At 32.1% G+C, this 22,942-nt stretch overlaps 1 protein-coding gene across 1 annotated transcript; it reads left to right on the top strand.

Moving 5' to 3' along the window:
- Positions 1 to 3,149: 3,149 nt before the first annotated feature.
- Positions 3,150 to 22,622, top strand: LOC134706268 (uncharacterized HTH-type transcriptional regulator YjiR-like). Its single transcript, XM_063565040.1, has 10 exons — positions 3,150 to 3,403; positions 11,338 to 11,450; positions 12,513 to 12,667; positions 13,258 to 13,410; positions 18,593 to 18,719; positions 18,994 to 19,116; positions 19,561 to 19,675; positions 20,572 to 20,643; positions 21,022 to 21,125; positions 22,378 to 22,622. The coding sequence occupies exons 1-10, from the start codon at positions 3,248 to 3,250 to the stop codon at positions 22,514 to 22,516; spliced, it is 1,257 nt and encodes a 418-aa protein (XP_063421110.1). The 5' UTR covers positions 3,150 to 3,247; the 3' UTR covers positions 22,517 to 22,622.
- The last annotated feature ends 320 nt before the right edge of the window (positions 22,623 to 22,942 follow it).

The following is a 22,942-nucleotide window of genomic DNA, read 5'->3' as shown; positions in this document are numbered from 1 at the left end:
AAAAATCGTATGCAAATGAACTGTTTTCCGACAAATCAAAACGTCCTTGGCTACATTTTTTATTGACATCTTCAGATAAATATAGAATTATTCCGAAAGAAATACACCACCGAATATTTTCCCGATACTCTAACAAATATAAAACAAATCTTTAACTTGATATACATTTCCTAATATTGCAATGGTTGTAAACACAACTGATTTTTATTGGAGGTTATTTAAACAAAACTTGTTCAGAAGACTTTGATTTCGTTTTAACGTTTTTACGCCACTCATCTTTATATACTAGCATTTTCTATAGGTTCCCGTACTTTTGGTGGTGTTCCTTGACCCATTACGGGAGATTTGGCTGGCTGTAAAATCAGGTTTGATCCACCATTTTCTGTTTGAAATAAAGTTGCATATTGTCTAACTTAAAACAATTTTGCAATCTACCTTGTATTATCACAACAAATCAGTTGCATTTAGTTTTCTGGCCCAATACATCTTCGTCTGGAATATAGGTTTTACATTAGTTATTTTCGGGCCCTTTATAGCTTTTTGTTCGGTGTGAGCCAAGGCTCTGTGTTGAAGGCCATATATTGACCTATAATGGTTTACTTTATAAATTTTTATTTGGATGGAGAGTTGTCTCATTGGCACTCACATCACATCTTCCTATATCTATTTAAGATGGAGCTTATATTATAACCATTTTTGTTGTATTATCAATTATTTTGTGAATGCAAAAGTTGTATTCCACAGTTTTTGCATCATGTTTATCACTTTAGTTTGGCGCTTTAGTTCCCAACCCCTTGTCGCCGTGTTCATAATGCTTTATGCGGTTATAAACAGGTGACTTCAAATCTTTCCTGATAAATTTTACAGTTTTAAATTAACAAATAAAAAAAGAAAATCAGAACAAAGGAACCTATATTGTCTTAAATTAACAAAAGAAGTAGAAAATGGAATTGCAAGCCCGAAGTTGTGATACATGTATATTTGTACCATTTACTGTAATCAAATAAGAATATCCTCTAAATCTCATTACAGAATAAACAAAAATGTGTCCATATTACACTCATGCCCCACTTGCATTGTCATTTTCTATGTGTTGCTGACCGTGAAAGTGGCTCAAAATCTAAATTGGCAATAACATTTGAAAGATGATATCATAGGGAACATGTGACATCAGTTTCAAGTTGATTGGACTTCCACTTCACCAAAAACGTCTTTGACTATAAACTTTAAACTGAAGCGGGACAGACGGGCGAAAGAACAAACGCACAGACCAGAAAACATAACGCCCCTCTACTATCGTAGGACGGGCATAGCAATACGGACTCATCAAGAGCAAAACTACATGGAATGATATTGGCGATACTGTAAAAGAGGGGCGAAAGATACAAGAGGGATATCTAATCTCATAGTTCAAAAATGAACTGACCAGGGCTAAAAAATAAACTAAAAGACTAACAGACAAAAAAAAGTACACAATACATAGCATCGAAAACTAAAGACTTAACTGAAGCGAAGCGAATCCCACCAAAAACTATGGGTGATCGCAGGTGCTCTGAAAGGGAAAGCACACCCTGCTCCACATGTGGCACCCGTCGTGTGTGTTTCTCATATTAATACAAATCCGGTAAATAGTCTAATTCGGTATAGGTCACATTCGTGAAAAGGGTCGGATATTGTAGTTACAACATAAGAAACATATCCGATATAATCTGTGAAACGGTTATTCCATAACGGTCAACCAACTCGTGATGGTGTCCGTAAAATTACGAAGGAGTGATTTCAACTTCACCATTTGGAACTCTTGGTTTAATAGTCTGCTTGTGAGCAGCAACCCGCTATCAATGAAATCATGATAGGAAATACAAGCCCGGGAATATCGTATCAATTAATAGATATATATTTCGTATGCAGGCGCTGCTGTAGTGTTGCTACATAGAGATGGAAAGCTCAAAATTGGGAAGCTGATATCTCTTTTGTCGTAAAGTTTTGTTTTCAATCGACCCACATTGTCAATTTCTAGATTTTAGTCAAGATATGATGCAGACTTAACTGTATCTGTAGTATTTTTTTGTATCTCTAGTTCGATGGGATAGATTCTTTCAGCTAAGTCACCAATTTATGAATTATTTAGTGAGAGCACATCATCTATTTAGCGGAACGTAAAGTAGAAGGATATTGCTAACGTCTTGTCTTTCTTCCTAAGAGGTTCCTGTATGAAGTCAGCCTCATAATAATAAAGAAACAAGTCGGGAACAATTGTTTCCCATTGGAATTCCGACAGTCTTAAAAAAACGTCCTCCAAACGTAACAAATATTTTTTTTTTAAATTTCCTGTTTACAAAATTTTGATTTTTTTGAAAAACTAAGGATTTCCTTATCCCAGGCATAGATTTCCTTAGCCGTATTTGGCACAGGTTTTTGTAATTTTAGATCCTCAATGCTCTTCAACTTTGTACTTGTTTGGCTTTATAAATATTTTGATATGAGCGTCACTGATGAGTCTTATGTAGACGAAACGCGCGTCTGGCGTACTAAATTATAATCCTGGTACCTTTGACAACTTTTTGCAGGGGAGATAATTTGTTGCTAGATCTACTTGATTTTACACAGAAATCGTACTGAAAATCGTTGAAATCACTGAAATTTCATGATCAAACTAAAACGGAATGAACGGCAAATCGATAATTTGAAATAGAACTTATTATCAAGGATTTGATAAAAGACATTAAACGATATCTGTAACGTATAACACCATGTTATTTTGAGAATGTGTGTGGTTCATTCTATTTTTGTTTGCTTGATTTGTTTCGTTTTTAAAGTTTAATTTTCTTTTAAAATAGACAACCTGAAGTTAATTTAATCAGGCATAAAATATCACAAAGTAATCAGGCATTAAATATCACAAATTATCATGCAGGCATAAAATTTCACAAAGTAATCATGCAGGCATAAAATCGATATCACAAAGCTACCAGACATAAAATATCACAAAGCTATCAGACATAAAATATCACAAAGCAATCAGGCATAAAATATCACAAAGCAATCAGGCATAAAATACCACAAAGTAATCAGGCAGGCATAAAATATCACAAAGCAATCAGGCATAAAATATCACAAAGCACCTACAGTAAATTTTATATCTGAGTAGTTAACGTAATGTTTTATTCAATGTTAAACTTATCAGTAAACCAATGTGTCCTTTACTGTTCTCCATACATTATATTTTCTACCGGTAAACATTGAGATGGCGAAACAGTCTAAAAGAGATTTATTTGAGGACTTAGAACTGTACAATGAGAAAGAAGATAATCCTGTTATTCCACTCGCCATGGGTGCTCCAGGGACAGACACAATCTCTGGTTGTAAAGAGATCTTACTGGAATCGACAAGGATAACACTGGTATGTAAAAATAGCACGAGTTATCTCCCTGTTTATGTGTTAAATTGGATTGAAGTGTTGATGTTTCTTTTGATTACAAGAAGCATTTTTGCATGAATAATTTAAAGTTGATTTTGTTTCGAGACAATAAGGTGGATGGGGTGTCTGAATTCAAATCAATAGAATTTTTAATAATTTGTCAAATGTTGTTCTCATCATAGATATAGGAAGATGTGGTGTGAGTGCCAATGAGACAACTCTCCATCCAAATAACAATTTAAAAATTAAACCATTATAGGTTAAAGTACGGCCTTCAACACGGAGCCTTGGCTCATACCGAACAACAAGCTATAAAGGGCCACTAGTGTAAAACCATTCAATCGGGAAAACCAACGGTCTAATCTATATAAACAAAACGAGAAACGAGATTCACGTATATATTACATAAACAAACGACAACTACTGTACATCAGATTCCTGACTTAGGACAGGTGCAAACATTTGCAGCGGGATTAAACGTTTTAATGGGCCCAAACCTTCTCCCTTTTTCTGAAACAATAGCATAACATCACAACATAGAAAAACATACGATAAAATATCAATTGGCAGACTTAACTCAATCAAAAAACGTATGATTACACAATGAAAGAATAAATTTGATCTGCGATATCTGAATACAAATGCACAGTTAATTAAATATTAGAGACAAACATTCATGACCAAAAGGCTAACAAACAAATTCAAACACACTGAGAAATATTTAACCAATCAATGTTCACTTTAGAAAAAAAACGTTTTTTTATAATCTTGAAGTTTATACAAATGTTGTAAAAATAAGTGAAAAATTGAAGATATTACAAATAATCCAAGCTGGTATACAGACAAGATCCATATAAATAAAAAATGACAAAAAAGCATTATAAACAGTATCAACAGGTCGAATTAACAAGAAAATACGATTTGAGAGTACTCGCAGTTACTGACAGCTAGTTAAAAGCCAAAACCAATTAATAGTAAAAAATCATGCATCAGAGACTAAAATCGACTAAAACACATCACAGGGATTTAGTATTTTAACGTCATTTATAGTCAAAGAAGACGTGACTTGTGCAATGCCAAAAATAAATGTATCGACAGGTATAAGTATAGTGAAGAGCGACTTCTATAGAAATAAAAGTTAACGTGGCTGTGTCCCCTATACATCTCGCCTCAAAAGATAATGAAATTTAGTTATGTTTTAATTTGCTAATGACAAAATCAATATTAGTGCCAATGCGAACTATATTCAAAGATCTAATTACAATATTGGTACGATAACCCTTACTTATAAGTTTGTTTAAAGGTTCGATGAGTTTACAAGGATCACATAGTGATTTCCTCGCTTTAAGTACAATATTACCATAAAATTTAGGATGAGAAATACCATTTTTGATAAGCTTTCTACAGGTATAGCCAAATTTACTAATCAAATCTTTGTATCTATGAAAGAATTTAGTAAAAGTTTTAAGTAATTTATGGTTTCGAAATCCCTGACACAACAATTTACCGGTGATGCATTGATTACGTTCGTTAAAATCTATGACATCAGAACACACACGGGCAAACCGAACGAGTTGCGATATATAAACACCGTATGATGGAGCCAAAGGCACATCGCCGTCTAAAAATGGAAAATTAACAATAGGAAATGAAAAATCGTCTCTTTTGTCGTAAATTTTAGTGTGAAGTTTCCCGTTTGAAATTGAAATGTCTAAATCTAGAAAAGGACAACTGCTGCTGTTTATGTTAGATTTAGTTAAAGTAAGTTCGTTTGGGTAAATTTCTGAAGTATATTTAGAGAACTCTGGATTATTCAACGAAAAAATATCATCCAGATAACGGTAGGTATTTTTGAATGTATCAACCAAATGTAACAATGATGGGTCTTTACTGAGTTTGGTCATAAACTGAGATTCATATCAATATAGAAATAAATCTGCTTTTAAAGGGGCACAGTTGGTGCCCATATGAATACCTACTACCTGACGATACACTTTATCGCCGAAACGTACATAAATGTTATCAAGCAGAAAGTTTAAAGCTTCAATCGTATCCTCACATTTCCAGTAAGTGTATCTAGCATACTTTCCTTTTTCGTTACAGAAAAAGGCCTTAAACGAGTTACAGCAAATAAAATTACAATGAGATTTTTCGAAAGACCATTTTATCAAATACAAAAACTTTTTCTTTATAAGATTGTGTGGAAGTGTAGTGTACAGAGTAGAAAAATCATAACTGTCAACAGAATTGTAAGGACCATTGAAAGCATGTATTTTATCTAAAACCTCTAAAGAATTTTTAACACTCCAAAAATAATTAATACCATTATTTTCATAAGCTTTATTACAAAAGTTAATAACCAGTTCTTTGATAGTAGTAAGGGAGGTGGTTAGAAGCACTGATAGATTAGTAGTAGAACACTTACTCGAAGCGGAGATGAAACGGAATTTAAATGTTTTTTTGTGTAATTTCGGTAACCAGTACATGGTAGGGACTTTCAAATGTTCGGAAGATGCTTTAAGCTGGGCAGTGGCAGTGGTATGCTTGTTAACGATTTGACTCTCTGTGGTGCGCACTGACCTGAATGTAGAGGAATTGATAATTTCGTTTTGACGAACTTTCGTGTAGTATATGCGTCACACCACCGCTACATTATTTGCTGCAATGTCTGCCGGTACGAACACAAACCGCTCTGCGAGTACCTTGAGTTTGTTTTTTATTCTAGAAATGGGTATATCATGGTTCCTATTATTAATTTCAGAATTGTTTTCTAAATGAGATATTCTAATATCAACAGTATTCATAATTTTATTCAAATAACTGTCTAAAGATTTTTTATCGGATTTTTCACGTTTGCACCAATTTTTACAATAGGCAGACAGAGCGTCTTTAATGACCTGACGACACTGTTTCCAATCTATTGTAGATGGAGGACGGTATTTCGGTCCTTTCTTTAGAAAAGTTATGACTTCACGGTCATCGACTATGTTGAGGTCTCCTGTGATAACATGACCATAGGGAACATATTTAAAACTAGTTGTTTCGCAATCTCAAGTGGAAGGAACATTATTTTCTATATTGACGTCTGTTGTAATTGACGTATCATTGAAAATCAAATTTCTGCTCGGTTTTTTATAAGAATACGAAATAATGGGTTGTTCTATATTATCAAAATATGGAGGTATTAAGCTATAGACAGAAGAGTCATTGAATATGCTAGATAAATTAATAAAATCAATACCTCTATTTATATATTTTAATTTGAGAAAATGTCGTTTACGATTTTCAGGTTTATCAATAATAGGAAAAAGCCTGTGATGACAAAAGGCTGTAATAATACGGGTGTATTCATAAAATGGGCTAAAAAAAGAAATTTTATCACACTCAAGAAAAATAGCATATAATTTACTTATAGGTATCTGACCCAGTTTGCATAATACCCAGTTTGCATAATACTTGATCTTTTTTCTAAAATATAATAAAAAAAAGTATGGGTCACCAGACTTTTTTTCACGCTATATTGGTTGTGCAAAATTGTCCGATTTTGTATAGATTATGCATGATCATGCATGGCGATAAAAAGAAAACTACACCATATGATTTTAAGATAAAAAGCTCTTATAAAATGCTTTCAGATAAGAAAGTTCATATTGAAATAGGTAAATTCACAAACACTCTATGTTATTATAAAGAATACTTTATTCTGCGTTATCTCAACCTCTGTGCTTGCTTGTGCTTGCTTTTATATGAACTTTTGCTTAAGTTGTGCAATACAGCTGTCTTAATATTGTCTATTGTGTGTGCTGTATATGTCCTATATGTCTTAATATTATATGTTGTAGCGATTTTAGTTTGACAGCATAATTTATTATTATGTAACAAATCTTTTTATTATAAAATTCGGGTTAAATAAGAATTGAGATTATATTGTGTTAGTAAGATCAGACAGGATTATTGTTCAGCTGTTTTATTATGTTAAACTGATAATATACGTGTACATTTAACAGATTACATAGTGATATGAATTGAAACTTTGTGTTGTGGTTTGTTTTCTTTGAGCCATTTGGCGAATCCATACACAAACGACAACGCTACAATGTGTGGCGAATCCATACATATGGAACGCCATAGCTGTCTTATGTGTCTTTTTTATTGCTTTTCTATTATAAGATGGTGCTTTTCTATTATAAGATGGTGGTTTTCTGTTATAAGATGATGGTTTTCTATTATAAGATGGTGCTTTTCTATTATAAGATGATGGTTTTCTATTATAAGATGGTGCTTTTCTATTATAAGATGGTGCTTTTCTATTATAAGATGATGGTTTTCTATTATAAGATGGTGCTTTTCTATTATAAGATGATGGTTTTCTATTATAAGATGGTGCTTTTCTATTATAATATGGTGCTTTTCTATTATAAGATGATGGTTTTCTATTATAAGATGGTGCTTTTCTATTATAAGATGGTGCTTTTCTATTATAAGGTGCTTTTCTATTATAAGGTGCTTTTTTATTATAAGGTGGTTTTCTATTATAAGGTGCTTTTCTATTATAAGGTGCTTTTCTATTATAAGGTGCTTTTTTATTATAAGGTGCTTTTCTATTATAAGGTGCTTTTTTATTAACCCCCAGGGGTATAAATGTGCATTTCATTAATAAATAAATAAATAAAATAAATTAATAAAAACTTTGAGCTCAAAATATTGACTTGAGTAAGTTCACCAGCACACTAGAAGACCTGATATATAAAATATTTATTACATGTATTTAATTAGATTACTATCTAATTTTGACACCTGTCGTAATCACTAATCAAGCAAATAATCATGTCATTTAAGTTTTCACACCTGAGACATCAAATACATTTAATTGAATTAACTTATATAATCAGATGGCAATCAGAATCCAAACAAAGATTACAGTGAATTGAACTTTTTATTAAAGAATGCCAAAACTGGCTCTCTCTTTTTTTTTAAAGATAAAACTAGATAGCTGACATGGATTAAATTAAAGTGAGAAAACCAATCTGCCGGTATCAAATCATTTGAAAAAACAACAACAATGTATTCCAATATGACCTTTAACATCGAAGAAGTAAACTTGCATTCAGTCGTGTTCAGACACTTTACAATAGAAAATAAAGGACGGGCATCGAACACAAAGTTACTTTTGTATAATACTGCACTGTCACTAACTAGTCTGTCACTATATTTAAATTTAAAATTGAGGCAAAATATATTCACCATTCGGTGAGGGGTCTGGCGGTCGCTCAAGACCCCCAGAAGCCTTGAAAAAAATACGCAAAATCGTGCATCCCGAGAGCTTCTCGGACTCTTAGGAGGCACATTATTTGAGTGTCCTTTCCCTTGGAACCTCAGTCTCCAAAAACAACAAAACACCAGCCAGGTTAAAGACATCAGCCAAGTTGAAAACACCAGCCAAGTTAAAAAATACCTCAGTCAACACAGAAAGGTTGTATAAACACCGAAATCTACTAAGATTGAGGTATGCTGATAATGACGGTCAAGATCATCAGATACTTCTAACTGACAGTCAACCTTCTGTGAAGAAAGAAAATCCTGTTAATATATTTAAAACCAAAGACCTAAAATACAATTATAGATGTGCGAATCTCTTCATGTATCATATATGTCTCTGTTAAACACATCGGCGAATGTGAATTCAGTCCGGTCAACTTTTTTAGCAGAAACATATTTGTTTTTACTATAAATTTATATTTTCGTATAATTTGTTTTTAAATCTCACAGATTCCTGAATTACTTGGACAATTATTGTCAAAGATATTAACACTTGTTGTCGACAAGTTGAATATATGTACAGCGTATAACGACGAGTGTGAATACCGTCCGGTCAACTTTATTTGCTCAAAAATATTTTTTTTTCACTTATTTTTTTTGATTTTCATAAAATATATGTTAATATCTTTAAGGTCTACAAATATTAAACCAATCTACCGAATAACAAAAAAGTTATGACTATTTATATCTCGTCCGGTAAACCGTCTTGTCACTATCCGGACAATCGTCTTGTCATTAGTGGTTCCCCACACTCCCGGTTAATCACGGGAACCACCATCACATAATAAAAAAGCCCCTTATAATAGAAAAGCACCTTATAATAAAAAAGCACCTTATAATAGAAAAGCACCTTATAATAGAAAAGCACCTTATAATAGAAAAGCACCTTATAATAGAAAACCACCTTATAATAGAAAAGCACCTTATAATAAAAAAGCACCTTATAATAGAAAAGCACCTTATAATAGAAAAGCACCTTATAATTGAAAACCACCATCTTATAATAGAAAAGCACCATCTTATAATAGAAAACCATCATCTTATAATAGAAAAGCACCATCTTATAATAGAAAAGCACCATCTTATAATAGAAAACCACCATCTTATAATAGAAAAGCACCATCTTATAATAGAAAACCATCATCTTATAATAGAAAAGCACCATCTTATAATAGAAAACCATCATCTTATAATAGAAAACCACCATCTTATAATAGAAAAGCACCATCTTATAATAGAAAAGCAATAAAAAAGACACATAAGACAGCTATGGCGTTCCATACATACACAAACGACAACGCTGCAATGTGTTTTAATTGTTATTGTTATTAATGTCGGCAAAAAGCTCTACAGAGCTTATGTTTGTAGTATTTCATGTTTAAACCCGACTTAAAATAAATTTGCTCATCTTATCTTCAATCTGAGTTATCTTACCTTATATTTTAAAGTTGAAGAAAAACACCCGAATCAAACAAAAAAATATTGCTTTTTAGTTGTTGAAAATATACAGCTGACTGCTGTAAATAAGATAAAACATGTAATTTTCTATATAAACATGAAAATTCTTACACGTGACTTACGTACTACTCTCGAAATTTGCACATTTCATTAAAGACCTAGACCAATTATAATTATCTACTACTTCAAAATCCAAATCACCTAGCTTAAATGAAGATCAGTTAGTGTTATAGGCATATCCACACATGAGACAATTAGTATTGCCTTTAACTCTGTAAGACAATGGATGTAGCATTAAATATGGTGGCCACTTGTGTCAGTTATCATTTGACTAAAAATTAATGTAATCCTTTTAACGTTTAATTATGGTGGCCGGATGCGGCCATTTCGCCTTTTCGCCTTTTCGCGTTTTCTCCTTTCACTTTCACGCGAAATCGAGAAATTCGGAAATCGGGAAATCGAGAAATTGAGAAAGCGAAATCGAGAAATCGAGAAATCGGGAAATCGAGAAAGCGAAAACGCGAAACTCGAAATCGAGAATCTATTTCATTTCCCGTTTTCGCGTTTTTTGCTTTCTTAATTTCTCGATTTCGCGTTTTCGCTTTCTCGATTTCTCAATTTCCCGATTTCCCGATTTCACTTTCTCGATATTTCGATTCTCGATTTCTCGATTTCGCTTGAAAGTGAAAGGAGAAAACGCGAAAACTCGAAAAGGCGAAATGGCCGCATCCGGCCACCATAATTAAACGTTAAAAGGATTACATTAATTTTTAGTATAACTGACACAAGTTTATAACGGGTTTACTGTATTTATAATTCATGATACATCATTGCAACAACCATCCTACAACAGTAACAACAACAACAACAACAACAACAACAAAAGACACACAGAGATCAGTTTACAAACTTCGAAATAGACAGAACAGACTAAGATTTGGAATTCTGTAAGAATGAATGCCACATTCATTCTTACAGAATGAATGCAACATTTTTTAAAACTGTAACTAGCTGACTTTAACTCATTGCAATACCGATACCTGCTACTGTTCATCATTTCAGATTAGGAGCAAAGACTGGTCATATGTAAATTCACATAGGATGTTTTCTGAATTTATCAGTATGTTTATAATTTGTAGACAAATGAAGAGGAGAAATACATATTCCAGTACGGTCCTATGAAAGGGGATCCAGATTTTTTGGACGAGTTAGCTAGGTTTCTATCATCAGAATACGGGAATGACGTCGACAGGTAATTGCATGTAGAATTGTGCGGTCCAACGAAAAGCGATCAAAACTGTTTTAATCAATAAAAAGAAGATTATGATATCATATGAGAGGAATAAACTCTTAAGTCGAAGTGAGACTACAAAATCATGGCAAAAAACGAAACATTACAGTCTCCAAAAAACAACGAATGAAAAACGTAACACTATAGTCTTAAAAAAACACGAATTGAAAAAAAAACCCACTAGTATTCAAAAACACCACCATTGAAAAACAAAACACTACTGTCTTCAAAAACATCACGTATGAAAAACAAAACACTATTTATACAAGTCTTTAAAAACATCACGTATGAAAAACAAAACAATAGTCTTCAAAAACACAACGAATGAAAAACAGAACACTGCAGTCTTCCATAACACCACTATTGGAAAACAAAACACTACAGTCTTCAAAAACACCACGAATGAATAAAAAGTACTAGTCTTCTAAAATACCACGAACAAAAACGAAACACTATGTACAGTCTTCAAAATCACCACGAATGAAAAACAAAACACAACAGTCTTCAAAAACACCACGAATAAAATCTTAAAAAACGCCACGAATACAAAACGAAAGACGATGTTTCTATTATTCGAATACACGTATGAGGTAAACAAGCAGGTGTTCACTCAAGAATAAAATAATGAAACAATAAAATTACTTAGTTTATAGTGAAACAAACGGACTGGATGACATATAGCAATAGTGTCACTTCAATCTGTCGGTAAACTTATCATATCTATCAGAATTAAAAAGGAAGAGTTTCATTTGAATGAGAGCAATATATAATTATTCAGCCATTTACATTCAAAATAGGCGTAACATTCGATGCCTAACCAACCTATCTGCACGTTATAACATTTGCAACAACTACTAGTAATTTAAAAGTGGTCAGTAGGTGACATATTGCAAGGGAAAATACTTATCCTTACATTTTCCAGTGGCAGCTTAAATTTTCAACCGTCTATCATGTGTATCCACTTTGCAGATTAAAGTTTCTTTTAAGAATATTTTTTGCAATGGGAACTTTATTTAATTCCAGCGACAATTTGATGGCCACAGCTGGTGCCACACAAGGCCTCCATCTGACAGCGAGTGTAATGTTTGATAGGAGCACTCCAGTATTTGTTGAAGACCCAACATATTTCATAGCCATAAAAATACTGAGGGAAGATCTAGGAATGAATATCATACCAGGTTAATATATTCTTATTAGTATAGTGAAGCAAAAAATACTGATACGACAGGAGATACACACCAAATATGATGTGTAAATTATTATATAAAGTATTGTGCAATAGCAGGAAACCTTCAGTTGCAAAGTATTGTGCTATAGCACAGTAATGCGCATTAGCAAGAAATCTTCAAATGCACAGTATCGAGCAACAGCAAGAAATCTTCAATTTTACAGTATTGTGCATCAAAGCAAGAAATCTTTAATTGCACAGTATTGCGCAATATCAAGAAATCTTGAACAAAAAATTAATACAAAAATTTCTACCCATTTCAAATTTTTAAGATCTTTCACCACATTTATTTTGTGTCAGAAACCTATATTATGTCAAAAATGTGATCCCAATCCAAATTCAGACAGTACCAAGCTTGAATGTTGTGTCCAAACTTGCACTATCTGTTCAGGATTCGACCACTGCAATCGTATCAGGCTGTGCTGAGCATTTTATTTTATGAGTTTTAATAATTGAAAACCATTATGTAGCATACAAATTACCAGCCTGTTTTTAGATTAAAGTACTTTCAATCCTTGATATGAACATTTTCATTTTCAGTGCCTACTGACGGGGATGGTATAATTCCTGAAGCATTAGAAACAGCTATAAAAGAAAACGTTAAACCTGGTTCTGAAACGAAAACACCCTTTAAAGGAATGGTGTATCTAATGACCACTTTCTCAAACCCTCGAGGAATTTCAACGTCTCCAGGTAAGTATTTATTTGATTTTGACTAAAAATATAAAAAAAGGAAAAAAAAAACGTACTGTATGGCACGCCCTAACCACTTTTATTAATTAATGTTAGATTATCTCAGATAAATTAGGTTTATTTGAGATAATCCCGGTTTATCTCAGATAAACTAAGATTATCTCAGCTTAATTAAAATTCGAAAAAATCCTAGTTTATCTCAGATAATACAGAAAATTCATTATCTGGAGAAAATCCCGGTTTATTTGAAAATATTAAGAAAAGCTAGGTTTATCTGAACGATTTTCAGATAATCCTAATTTATCTCCAGACAATTTATTATCTGAATTTCAGATAATTCATTATCTCATTTTTATAGATAATTTAGTTTTAAATATACCAAAGAACAATGTAACGAGTGTTCTGATTGGACGACAATCGTTTGCCAGATTATATTTAAAAAATGGCAGTGTCTGCGCGTACCCGCATGCGGGTACGAATAGTCAAATTGTCGTTCTAGGCTGCGCGTACCCACATCCGGTTTTCTAATAAAATGCTATCGAATCGGGAATGAAACGTGAAATATATACGAAAATTATTGATAATATGGGGATTTCGTGTGGAACGAGTGAAGAATATGAGAAAAGATTATTTTCAAATTGTATTTATCAAATAATGATTCATAAAACATTACAAAATTAAATGCACAATGATGGAAAATGAAACTGTTCAGTCCCTATAAAAGAAAAACTTGATAGAAATTAATACTATTATAAAACTTTAATGCAAATTTAAAGAATACAATTTTTATAAATTAAAAGTATACCCATATGATATCTTTTAGTAAAATGTAAAACACAGAAACTAAAAATTTAGAATATATTAAACTACTAAAATTAAAGTTTGGGTTTATAAAAATTAAAATTTAAAGAAGCAAGTAATAATGATTAATGAAACGTGAACGTAGGCTGGCAACATTTGAAATGTGCAGCCGGTTGAAATCCGTGTCAAAACAATGTAATATGTGATCCAAATCTTAATAAGGTACATGAATCTTTTATAATTGGTTTAAATTGATATTATTACTTGCTTCTTTAATTTTTATAATTTCAAGCTTTAATTTTAGTAGTTTTATTTTACCTTTTTGTTTTCAGGGACTGTACAGTTTCATTTTCCATCATTGTGCATTTAATTTTGCAATGTTTATTATGTATCATTATTTAATAAAAACAGTTTGAAAATATTTAATTTTTTTTCAGATTCTTCACTCGTTCTACACGAAATCTCCATATTATCGATAATTTTCGTATATATTTCACGTTTCATTCCCGATTCGTTGGCATTTTATTAGAAAAGCGGATGTGGGTACGTGCAGCCTAGAACGGCAATTTGACTATTCGTACCCGCATGCGGGTACGCGCAGACACTGCCTTAAAAAATACCGTCAGATAATTCATTATCTCATTTTCCAGATAATTAAGGTTTATTACGGATTCTAAATATACCAAAGAACAATGTAACTAGTTTTATAATTGGACGACAATCGTTTGCAAGTTTTTATATGAAAAATAGTTTTTATACCGTCCTTTTTTAGAGGAGGGGCGACATTCTGCACACGGCACGCAATTAACAAACTACTTATGGTGTTGACATCACCGTTATTGACACCTGGACAAGCGAAATTTGTTGAATAAATTAGAAAAAACAACAGTGAAATACAGAAGGGCTGATTAGATACAATATACAACATACTTAATAAACACATTTGTTAGCTGTTTTTACGCTAACTGACTGTTTATTACTGACGGCTAATTTCGACATCGCCGATAATAATTGAACTCTCATATTCATTTAATCAGTCGATTTTAATCTTTTGATAATGACAACGGTTTTGTAAAATATTTAAATTTAACTATTTCGTCATGTGTCAGTAAACAAAATAGAGATGAAAATCGAGTAATCCAATACACAAATAATGCACGATTCAATTATGGAAAAACAATTATTTCATCATGATTATTGATAAGACATACTTTTCATTTTGCTTTCAAAATAATTAAATACATAAGTCAGAGTTTAAATACCTTAAACCTTAAAGAGCCAGATTTAAATTGTAGGATATAAACAATACATGTACATTGTCGGAAATACTAAATGTTTGCTTACTCGCTAAGAAACAGGAGAAACCCTCTTCATTCTGTTTTTAAATCTGGATCCAAAAAGGGAAATTTTTACATGTAAATGTAATGACGGGTGACACACATGCATTGATTGTCAAACCTCTGCCTGTTATATGGGTAATAAATATACAATTTCCCCCCATAAATGTTGACATAACAGGAAAAAGTAATAAAGGTTTCTTTTAAGACTGCTCAAAACAAAACAAAAAATAACTCATGCACGAAAAATATATTTTGAAAGATTAACATTCCTAAGGTTTCTGTTTTATATGGGTTTTTTTATCTTTTATTCTAAATTAAATTATCACTTCTGACTCGAAAACTAGCATATTTTAACACTCAAGACACAAAATCACAATCCAGTGATATGATTTTTTTTTCTTGAATTAGATCCTTCTCACAGGAAATATCCTTCTATAATAATTAATTCAGAGCTCTTTAAAATTGACGAAGAACATATAGAAAAGAAAGAAACGAAATCTAAAATGTGTTCGTCAATTGAAAAGAAAGAAAAGAAATCTAAAACGTGTTCGTCAATCCGTGTAAAAAAAGAAGGGAACTTCATCCAGTTCAACCAAAAATCCATCTGAATTTCACATACCTCTTGATGATATTGGTATTGTCTCGGTGTTGTAACAAACACAGGTGTTTCAGCATATTTTGTACAGAATTAAAATAACTCTACCAAGTTGTAAAATGCTGGTCCTAAGCATGAATAATGGAGGAGCAAATTCAATTATTTAGTCGATTTATAAGTAAAAATAAATAAATTCATAAAATTGGCAAGGCAAGATAAATTCATCAAACTGGTAAGACAAGGCGAATGTATGACAGAAAGTCACAGGACAAAAAGTCACAGACAAAAAGTCACAGAACAAAAAGTCACAATTTAGTTTTGAGATTACTTTTGTTTGAACAAGAACACATTTATTTTGAAAATATTTTTTTCACATTTTTCTTGAAGTTTTATGTTTCAAGCAACTTTGTTATAAAAATCTTCTCATTAAACATCAATAACGATCAAGTAATTGTTATGAAAATAAAATGTCAAAGTGACTTGGAACCTAAATGGCTTTATTTTGCCAATATAAATATTTCATGATTAAAATGTGATACCTCTTCAATTATCAAGTTTTTGAGCTATTTTCTTAACTTAAAAAGCATGTCGGTATTGCAACAATGTATGATTGACATAATCCCGGGGACATAATAAACAGATAGACAGAAAAAGAAAAGATATGGGGTATTCTGTATCAGACGAAAGAAAAACTATTAGTGTTGAATCCCATAAATATTCACAGTGCAAGCAGTATATAATATCTACATTGAGCAACATTAACTTTACCGTTAAAATGAAAATGCCAATGGCAGAGGTTCAGATTATCAAAAATGTTTTACTGTGTTAAAAAAACTTCGACTTGAACAATGAAAACTTACACGTTGGACACGAAATGTTTTGTCGATGAAGAAAATTAAATTATGTCACTTCGGAAATAAGTTTGTCGATAACGTAACTTATTCTGACTGTAAAGAAACGCGAGTTCGATCACTTCTCTGTTACGGGCTGTATGTAATAAAAATTGAAAGAAAATATTTCAAAATATATTTGAACAATTGTCAAAAAAATATTTGTAAATTTGAGAATGGAAATGGGGAATATGTCAAAGAGACAACAACCCGACCAAAATAAAAAACAACAGCAGAAGGTCACCAACAGGTCTTCAATGTAGCGAGAAATTCCCGCACCCGGAGGCGTCCTTCAGCTGGCCCCTAAACAAATATATACTAGTTCAGTGAACGCCATACTAATTTCCAAATTGTACACAAGAAACTAATATAAAAATAATACAAGACTAACAAAGGCAAGAGGCTCCTGACTTGGGACAGGCGCAAAAATGCGGCGGGGTTAAACATGTTTGTGAGATCTCAACCCTCCCCCTATACCTCTCACCAATGTAGAAAAATAAACGCATAACAATACGCACATTAAAATTCAGTTCAAGAGAAGTCCGAGTCTGATGTCAGAAGATGTAACCAAAGAAAATAAACAAAATGACAATAATACATAAATAACAACAGACTACTAGCAGTTAACTGACATGCCAGCTCCAGACTTCAATTAAACTGACTGAAAGATTATGATTTCATCATATGAACCTCAGACACAAAGGCACAAAAAGCATCTTGTGACTTTTTGTCCTGTGGCTTTTTGTCCTATCAAATTTGTGACTTTATGTCCTGTGACTTTTTGTTCTGTGACTTTCTGTCAGTTTACCGACAAGACAAGATAATTTATAACAACTTAGGCACTCATTTAAAGATTAAAAGTCAAGATTCTTGTAGGAAAAAATCTCACTTTCACTTTGTTTCTTTTTAAGGTAAATAAATAACATGTTTTTTTAAATTTCATTCTTCAAGTTTTAATTATTCATTTTTTTCAGACAGTCAATTGACATGACAATAGTAAACTAAGGAAGTTGATAATTCTCTGAGACTCTGTTTGAATGTATTTAAAACGAATGTAGAAAGTCACAGGACAAAAAGTCGCAGGACAAAAAGGTCAACATACATTTTTTTTTAGAAAAAAAAGTCTTTGAATAAGAAAAACACTAATTTTAAAAACATATTTTTTTTTGTAATCTAGAACAAATTTTACATAATCTAGTACAAATTTTACATCTACACAACTTCTAATATATATAATCCCTTTATAATTTATAAAAAAAAAAAAAGACTAGAAGACATCCAAGCAACTGAGGGCATGCGAGTTAAATATGTATGTTAACCTTTAAAACTCGTACTGTTAAGTGTTTGACATTGTTGTAATGTCTATATATATATATACATTCGAGGGGGATGTCACGCCTTTTGGAATATAGGGGTTACCAAAGTGGGGAAGTGGGGCTGAGAGATATAGAGGGTAAAGAAGGTTAAGTGTTGTATAGTGGGCGTGGGAGGTAACAATATGGGATCTGGAAAAAAGAAGAGAAATAATGAGAATTACTATTATTGATATTTTTCAGAAAGATGTCGTAGACTAGTACACCTTGCCAGGAAATATGATATGTTATTGTTCACAGAAGATGTGTATAATTTATTGTCCTACACAGGGACATGTCCTCCACCTCGACTCATGTTCTACGATGACAAGTAAGCGAGAAGTCTGTCTGTAAACACATGTTTGTGTTCCATGAGAAGCCTCTCAAAAATGAATTTTCGTTTTAAACTTGAATTGAAATATTTTTAAATAAGTGCTACGTTAGTTGTAAATGATTTTAAAATCTGAAGTTGAAATTGAATAAGTTTTCAAACATAATATTCAGTGGTCTGAAAAGGACAACGATTTATTATTGTGTTCCCTCATCAATGCTGATTCAGATCTGATTCAGACTTCCAAACTCTATAAGTAGAATTTTCTATTTAGGAATGATGACGATTTCAAAGGTAATGTATTATCAAACGGAACTTTCTCTAAAATCCTAGCACCAGGAATTAGACTAGGATGGATAGAAGCTTCAGAGAGAATTCTAGACCTTGTTGCTAAATGGTAAGTAAATCATACTGTAGGATTTTCAGTGGATTAATAGTTACCGCAAGTTAATTCTCAGTTGTATAATTTTGGTCAGCTGAATGCAGTTTTCCAAATATTCGGGTAAAAATATAACTGGTACACAATGGGGAAATTGAAAACAAAATACGACAATATATTGTTTTTAGTTCACAGGACGTCCCTCCGTCGTCATCATGTCGAACAGTTTTGTGTAATATTTGTTTTTAGTAACATTTTTAGATACACACAACAGTAAAGCAGGCGAATCACCTGGTTCTGTGGAACGCTTACGAACTTGCATGAGTGCTAGAAATTAATTAAATGTGTCAACATGTGAAATGAGCATGTTTGCGTTGTGTCCAAACATAGTAATAAACATAATTCGCTGTTTTTTCGTTTCCTATAATTTTAAAGAAAATTAGCACTTGATTATGCTTACAGTAACACATCATGGAGCGGCGGATGTTTTAACCACTACGCTTCAAGACTAATGACAACAGCACTACAACAAGGGATGCTCACTAAACATCTACATAAAATCAGGAGTATATATGCGGTAAAACCCTTTTTATTACATAAAATCAGGAGTATATATGCGGTAAAACCCTATTAATTAAATAAAATCAGGAGTATATATGCGGTAAAAACACTATTAATTACATAAAATCAGGAGTATATATGCGGTAAAACCCTGTTAATAACATAAAATCAGGAGTATATATGCGGTAACACCCTGTTAATAACATAAAATCAGGAGTATATATGCGGTAAAAACACTATTAATTACATAAAATCGGAGTATATATGCGGAAAAAAACCCCACTATTAATTAGTATATATGCGGTAAAAACACTATTAATTACATAAAATCAGGAGTATATATGCGGTGAAACACTATAAGTTACATAAAATCAGGAGTATATATGCGATAAAAACACTATTAATTATTCAACACATCTGCATGAAAGTAATAAGGAGTCTATATGCGGTTAAAAACACTTATTTAAATTAAATAAAATATCAATATGAAATTAGGAGTATACATGCGGTAAACACTATAAATTATGCAGAACTTTTACATACAATAAGGAATATATATATACGTGCGATATGTATAACAACACTATCAGTTTCACAAGATAACCTTAACTTGCATAGGATTTAATAGTGTTTTGAACATTAATTTATCCAATGAAAAAAGAACTTCAAACAAAACCTGTATCATGAAGTATCATTTTCTTGAAGACTGCTTGTTCCGATATAACCAATATAGATTATGAAATCACAACCATTTTTATTAAGAATCGTGCGTGTAGACAAGGAAAAATACCCTTATTTTAATTTCTTGTATATGCTGTTGTTTTTTTTTTAATTCGACACACGTTATTTTTGTTCGTTTACTCTTTTGATTACTTCGAGAAATATAATGCTAATTATGAAGTATAATTTCAGCGGAGAATGAATTTGTTGTATGATTTGTTGTGTGAAGATTTCCCTGTACCTATTGTTTGCGAAAAACCAAAGGTAAAAATATATATGTTGTTAATGGAAACTTGTTTATACTGAGTGATGCGTTGTTGGTCAGAAAGCCATTCTTTAGAGTGGATTTGGAGGTGGTATAGAGAAAGCATCCTCCCAAATAAAAAAAACCAACAACAACAATACAAAACAATAAAATGGGCGGCGATTCCCACGTTAAAACTTCAAACTTTATAAGAATTTCATTGTCTTTTTTTTAGTTTTCAGGGTAATGCCAATACACACCTATCTTCGTTTCAATTGTTCAATTATATCTTATTTTTATCGAGGAATACTAGTATAATAAGATGACATTTTGATATTTATTTTCTTTTTTTTAACTCTTTATTTATCAATGACTTCAACAGTTTCATTGCATTTTAGGGAGGATTTTTCTTGTGGGCAGAATTACCCTCGTCGTTGGATTCCAAATTACTTCTTCAGATTGGGATAGAAAAGCATGGTGTCAATTTTATTATTGGATCAAGGTAAACATAAGTAGTATAGTTTTAATTATAAGATCAAGGTTATTTTTATCTGTTTAATTTTGATATTTTTTTCACTTGGGGTTTTATTTAATTGATACTGTAAGAGAAGTACAAGTTCAACCATCCAAATGGACCAAGTGGAGCACTACCAGTAATTATATTGTGGACGTATGGAGCAACATCAGTTCAGTTATTGTGGATGTATAGAGCTTCGTCAGTTCAGCTCTTGTGGACGTAGTGAGCACCTCCAGTTCAGCTACTAGTATTGTGGACGTATGGAGCAACACCAGTTCAGCTATTGTGGACATATGGAGCACCACCAATTCAGCTATTGTGAACGTATGGAGCATCACCGGTTCAACCATTGTAAAGTTATATCACATTTATGGATCTACAATCATTCGATACCTCTGTCCTGCCATTGTATAAGGTCATGCTTTTCTTTGACTGTTTATGACGCCTCAACACTAAATCCATTGCCGGATGTTTGATGTTTACTGATTGATAATTTAGTCTTAGATGCATGTATTGTTTTTGGATTTTTTATTAGTTGTTTGTGGCTTTGAACTAGCTGTTAGTAACAACATGTGCTCTCAGATCTGTACTTGTTGTCTTTGTTTTTGTTGGGATGTGCAAGTACCCAGCCATGTTCACTAGATTTGTTTATGTTAGATGTATTTAGTATCAATCTTATCAGCTAGCCCTTTCCAACTGATTTTTATAGTTTATTCTTATGTTTTACTGTTACACCGCTGTCCTATGTAAGGGATAGGGTTGGGATCCCGCTAAGATGGTTAATCCCGCCACATTCTGTATATGCTTGAGTCAAGTCAGGAGCCTGAAATTCAGTGGTTGTCGTTTGTTGATGAGTTACATATTTGATTTTCGTTTATTTTTTGTGCACAGATTATGCTGTTAGTTTTCACCTTTGAAACTGTCTTTCACTTGTAATTTTGGGGCCTTTTATAGCTGACTATGCGGTATGGACTTTGCTCACTGTTGAAGGCCCTACGGTGACCTAATTGTTGATTTCTGTGTCATTTGGTCTCTTGTGAAGAGTTTTCTCATTGGTATTCACACCAAATCTTCTTTTTATAAGTACATTGTAGGTCATTGTATTAATATCGGATTTAAACTAAAACACTATCTAGACTGTTTTCATAATTGACAGGAATCATCATAGATACTCATAAATGTTAATTGTACTAGTAACTTTACTTGAAGAAAATTGTTTTTTTCTTTTATGTTTCAGCACATCACCAACAGAAAGTTATAAAAACTGTATCCGATTGTCCATTAGCTTCTGTGATGATGAGAAATTAAAACGAGGCGTTCAGAAACTGAAAGACGCTGTAAGAGAATACCAATCAATATGGGGCCAAGACAAATAGGGAATAGTTCACGGAGACAATCATTTTGTTTTATTTTTGTTAGTTAGAAGAATATAATAGTAGCTTACGGGACATATCTTTACAGTAAATTAAAACACAATCACAATTTTTTTTTACATGAACGATTTTGAAGTTTATTGTTATAATTTTCATCAGTATTTTTCTTAACTGAAATGCAATAAGAGTATAATATATTGTAATGAATTTAACATTTATAAACAGAATAAAAGAATATAAGACGAGGCAAAACGAGGTCATATTTGAAGAAAGACGAAAAGTTAAATTACAAACTTAAAGGGAGGACAGGAATTTGCACTGTCAATACATAATAATACACATGCACAGTTAATGACACATAATGAACACAGACTGAGAATGAGTATTACAAATGAGACTAAATCATGAAAATAATATTAAAATGAATAA

The sequence above is a fragment of the Mytilus trossulus genome, chromosome 2, assembly GCF_036588685.1.
Source record: "Mytilus trossulus isolate FHL-02 chromosome 2, PNRI_Mtr1.1.1.hap1, whole genome shotgun sequence".
Lineage (NCBI taxonomy): Eukaryota > Metazoa > Mollusca > Bivalvia > Mytilida > Mytilidae > Mytilus > Mytilus trossulus.
This window is presented reverse-complemented; position numbering and strand designations above follow the sequence as displayed.

Bases quoted from the DNA above. Each gene is read 5' to 3' on its own strand.
- LOC134706268 (XM_063565040.1), top strand. From the start codon at position 3,248: ATGGCGAAACAGTCTAAAAGAGATTTATTTGAGGACTTAGAACTGTAC. The intron at 12,668-13,257 runs GTTAATATATTC...TTTCATTTTCAG, and splicing joins AGGAATGAATATCATACCAG to TGCCTACTGACGGGGATGGT. The intron at 19,676-20,571 runs GTAAAACCCTTT...GTATAATTTCAG, and splicing joins AAATCAGGAGTATATATGCG to CGGAGAATGAATTTGTTGTA.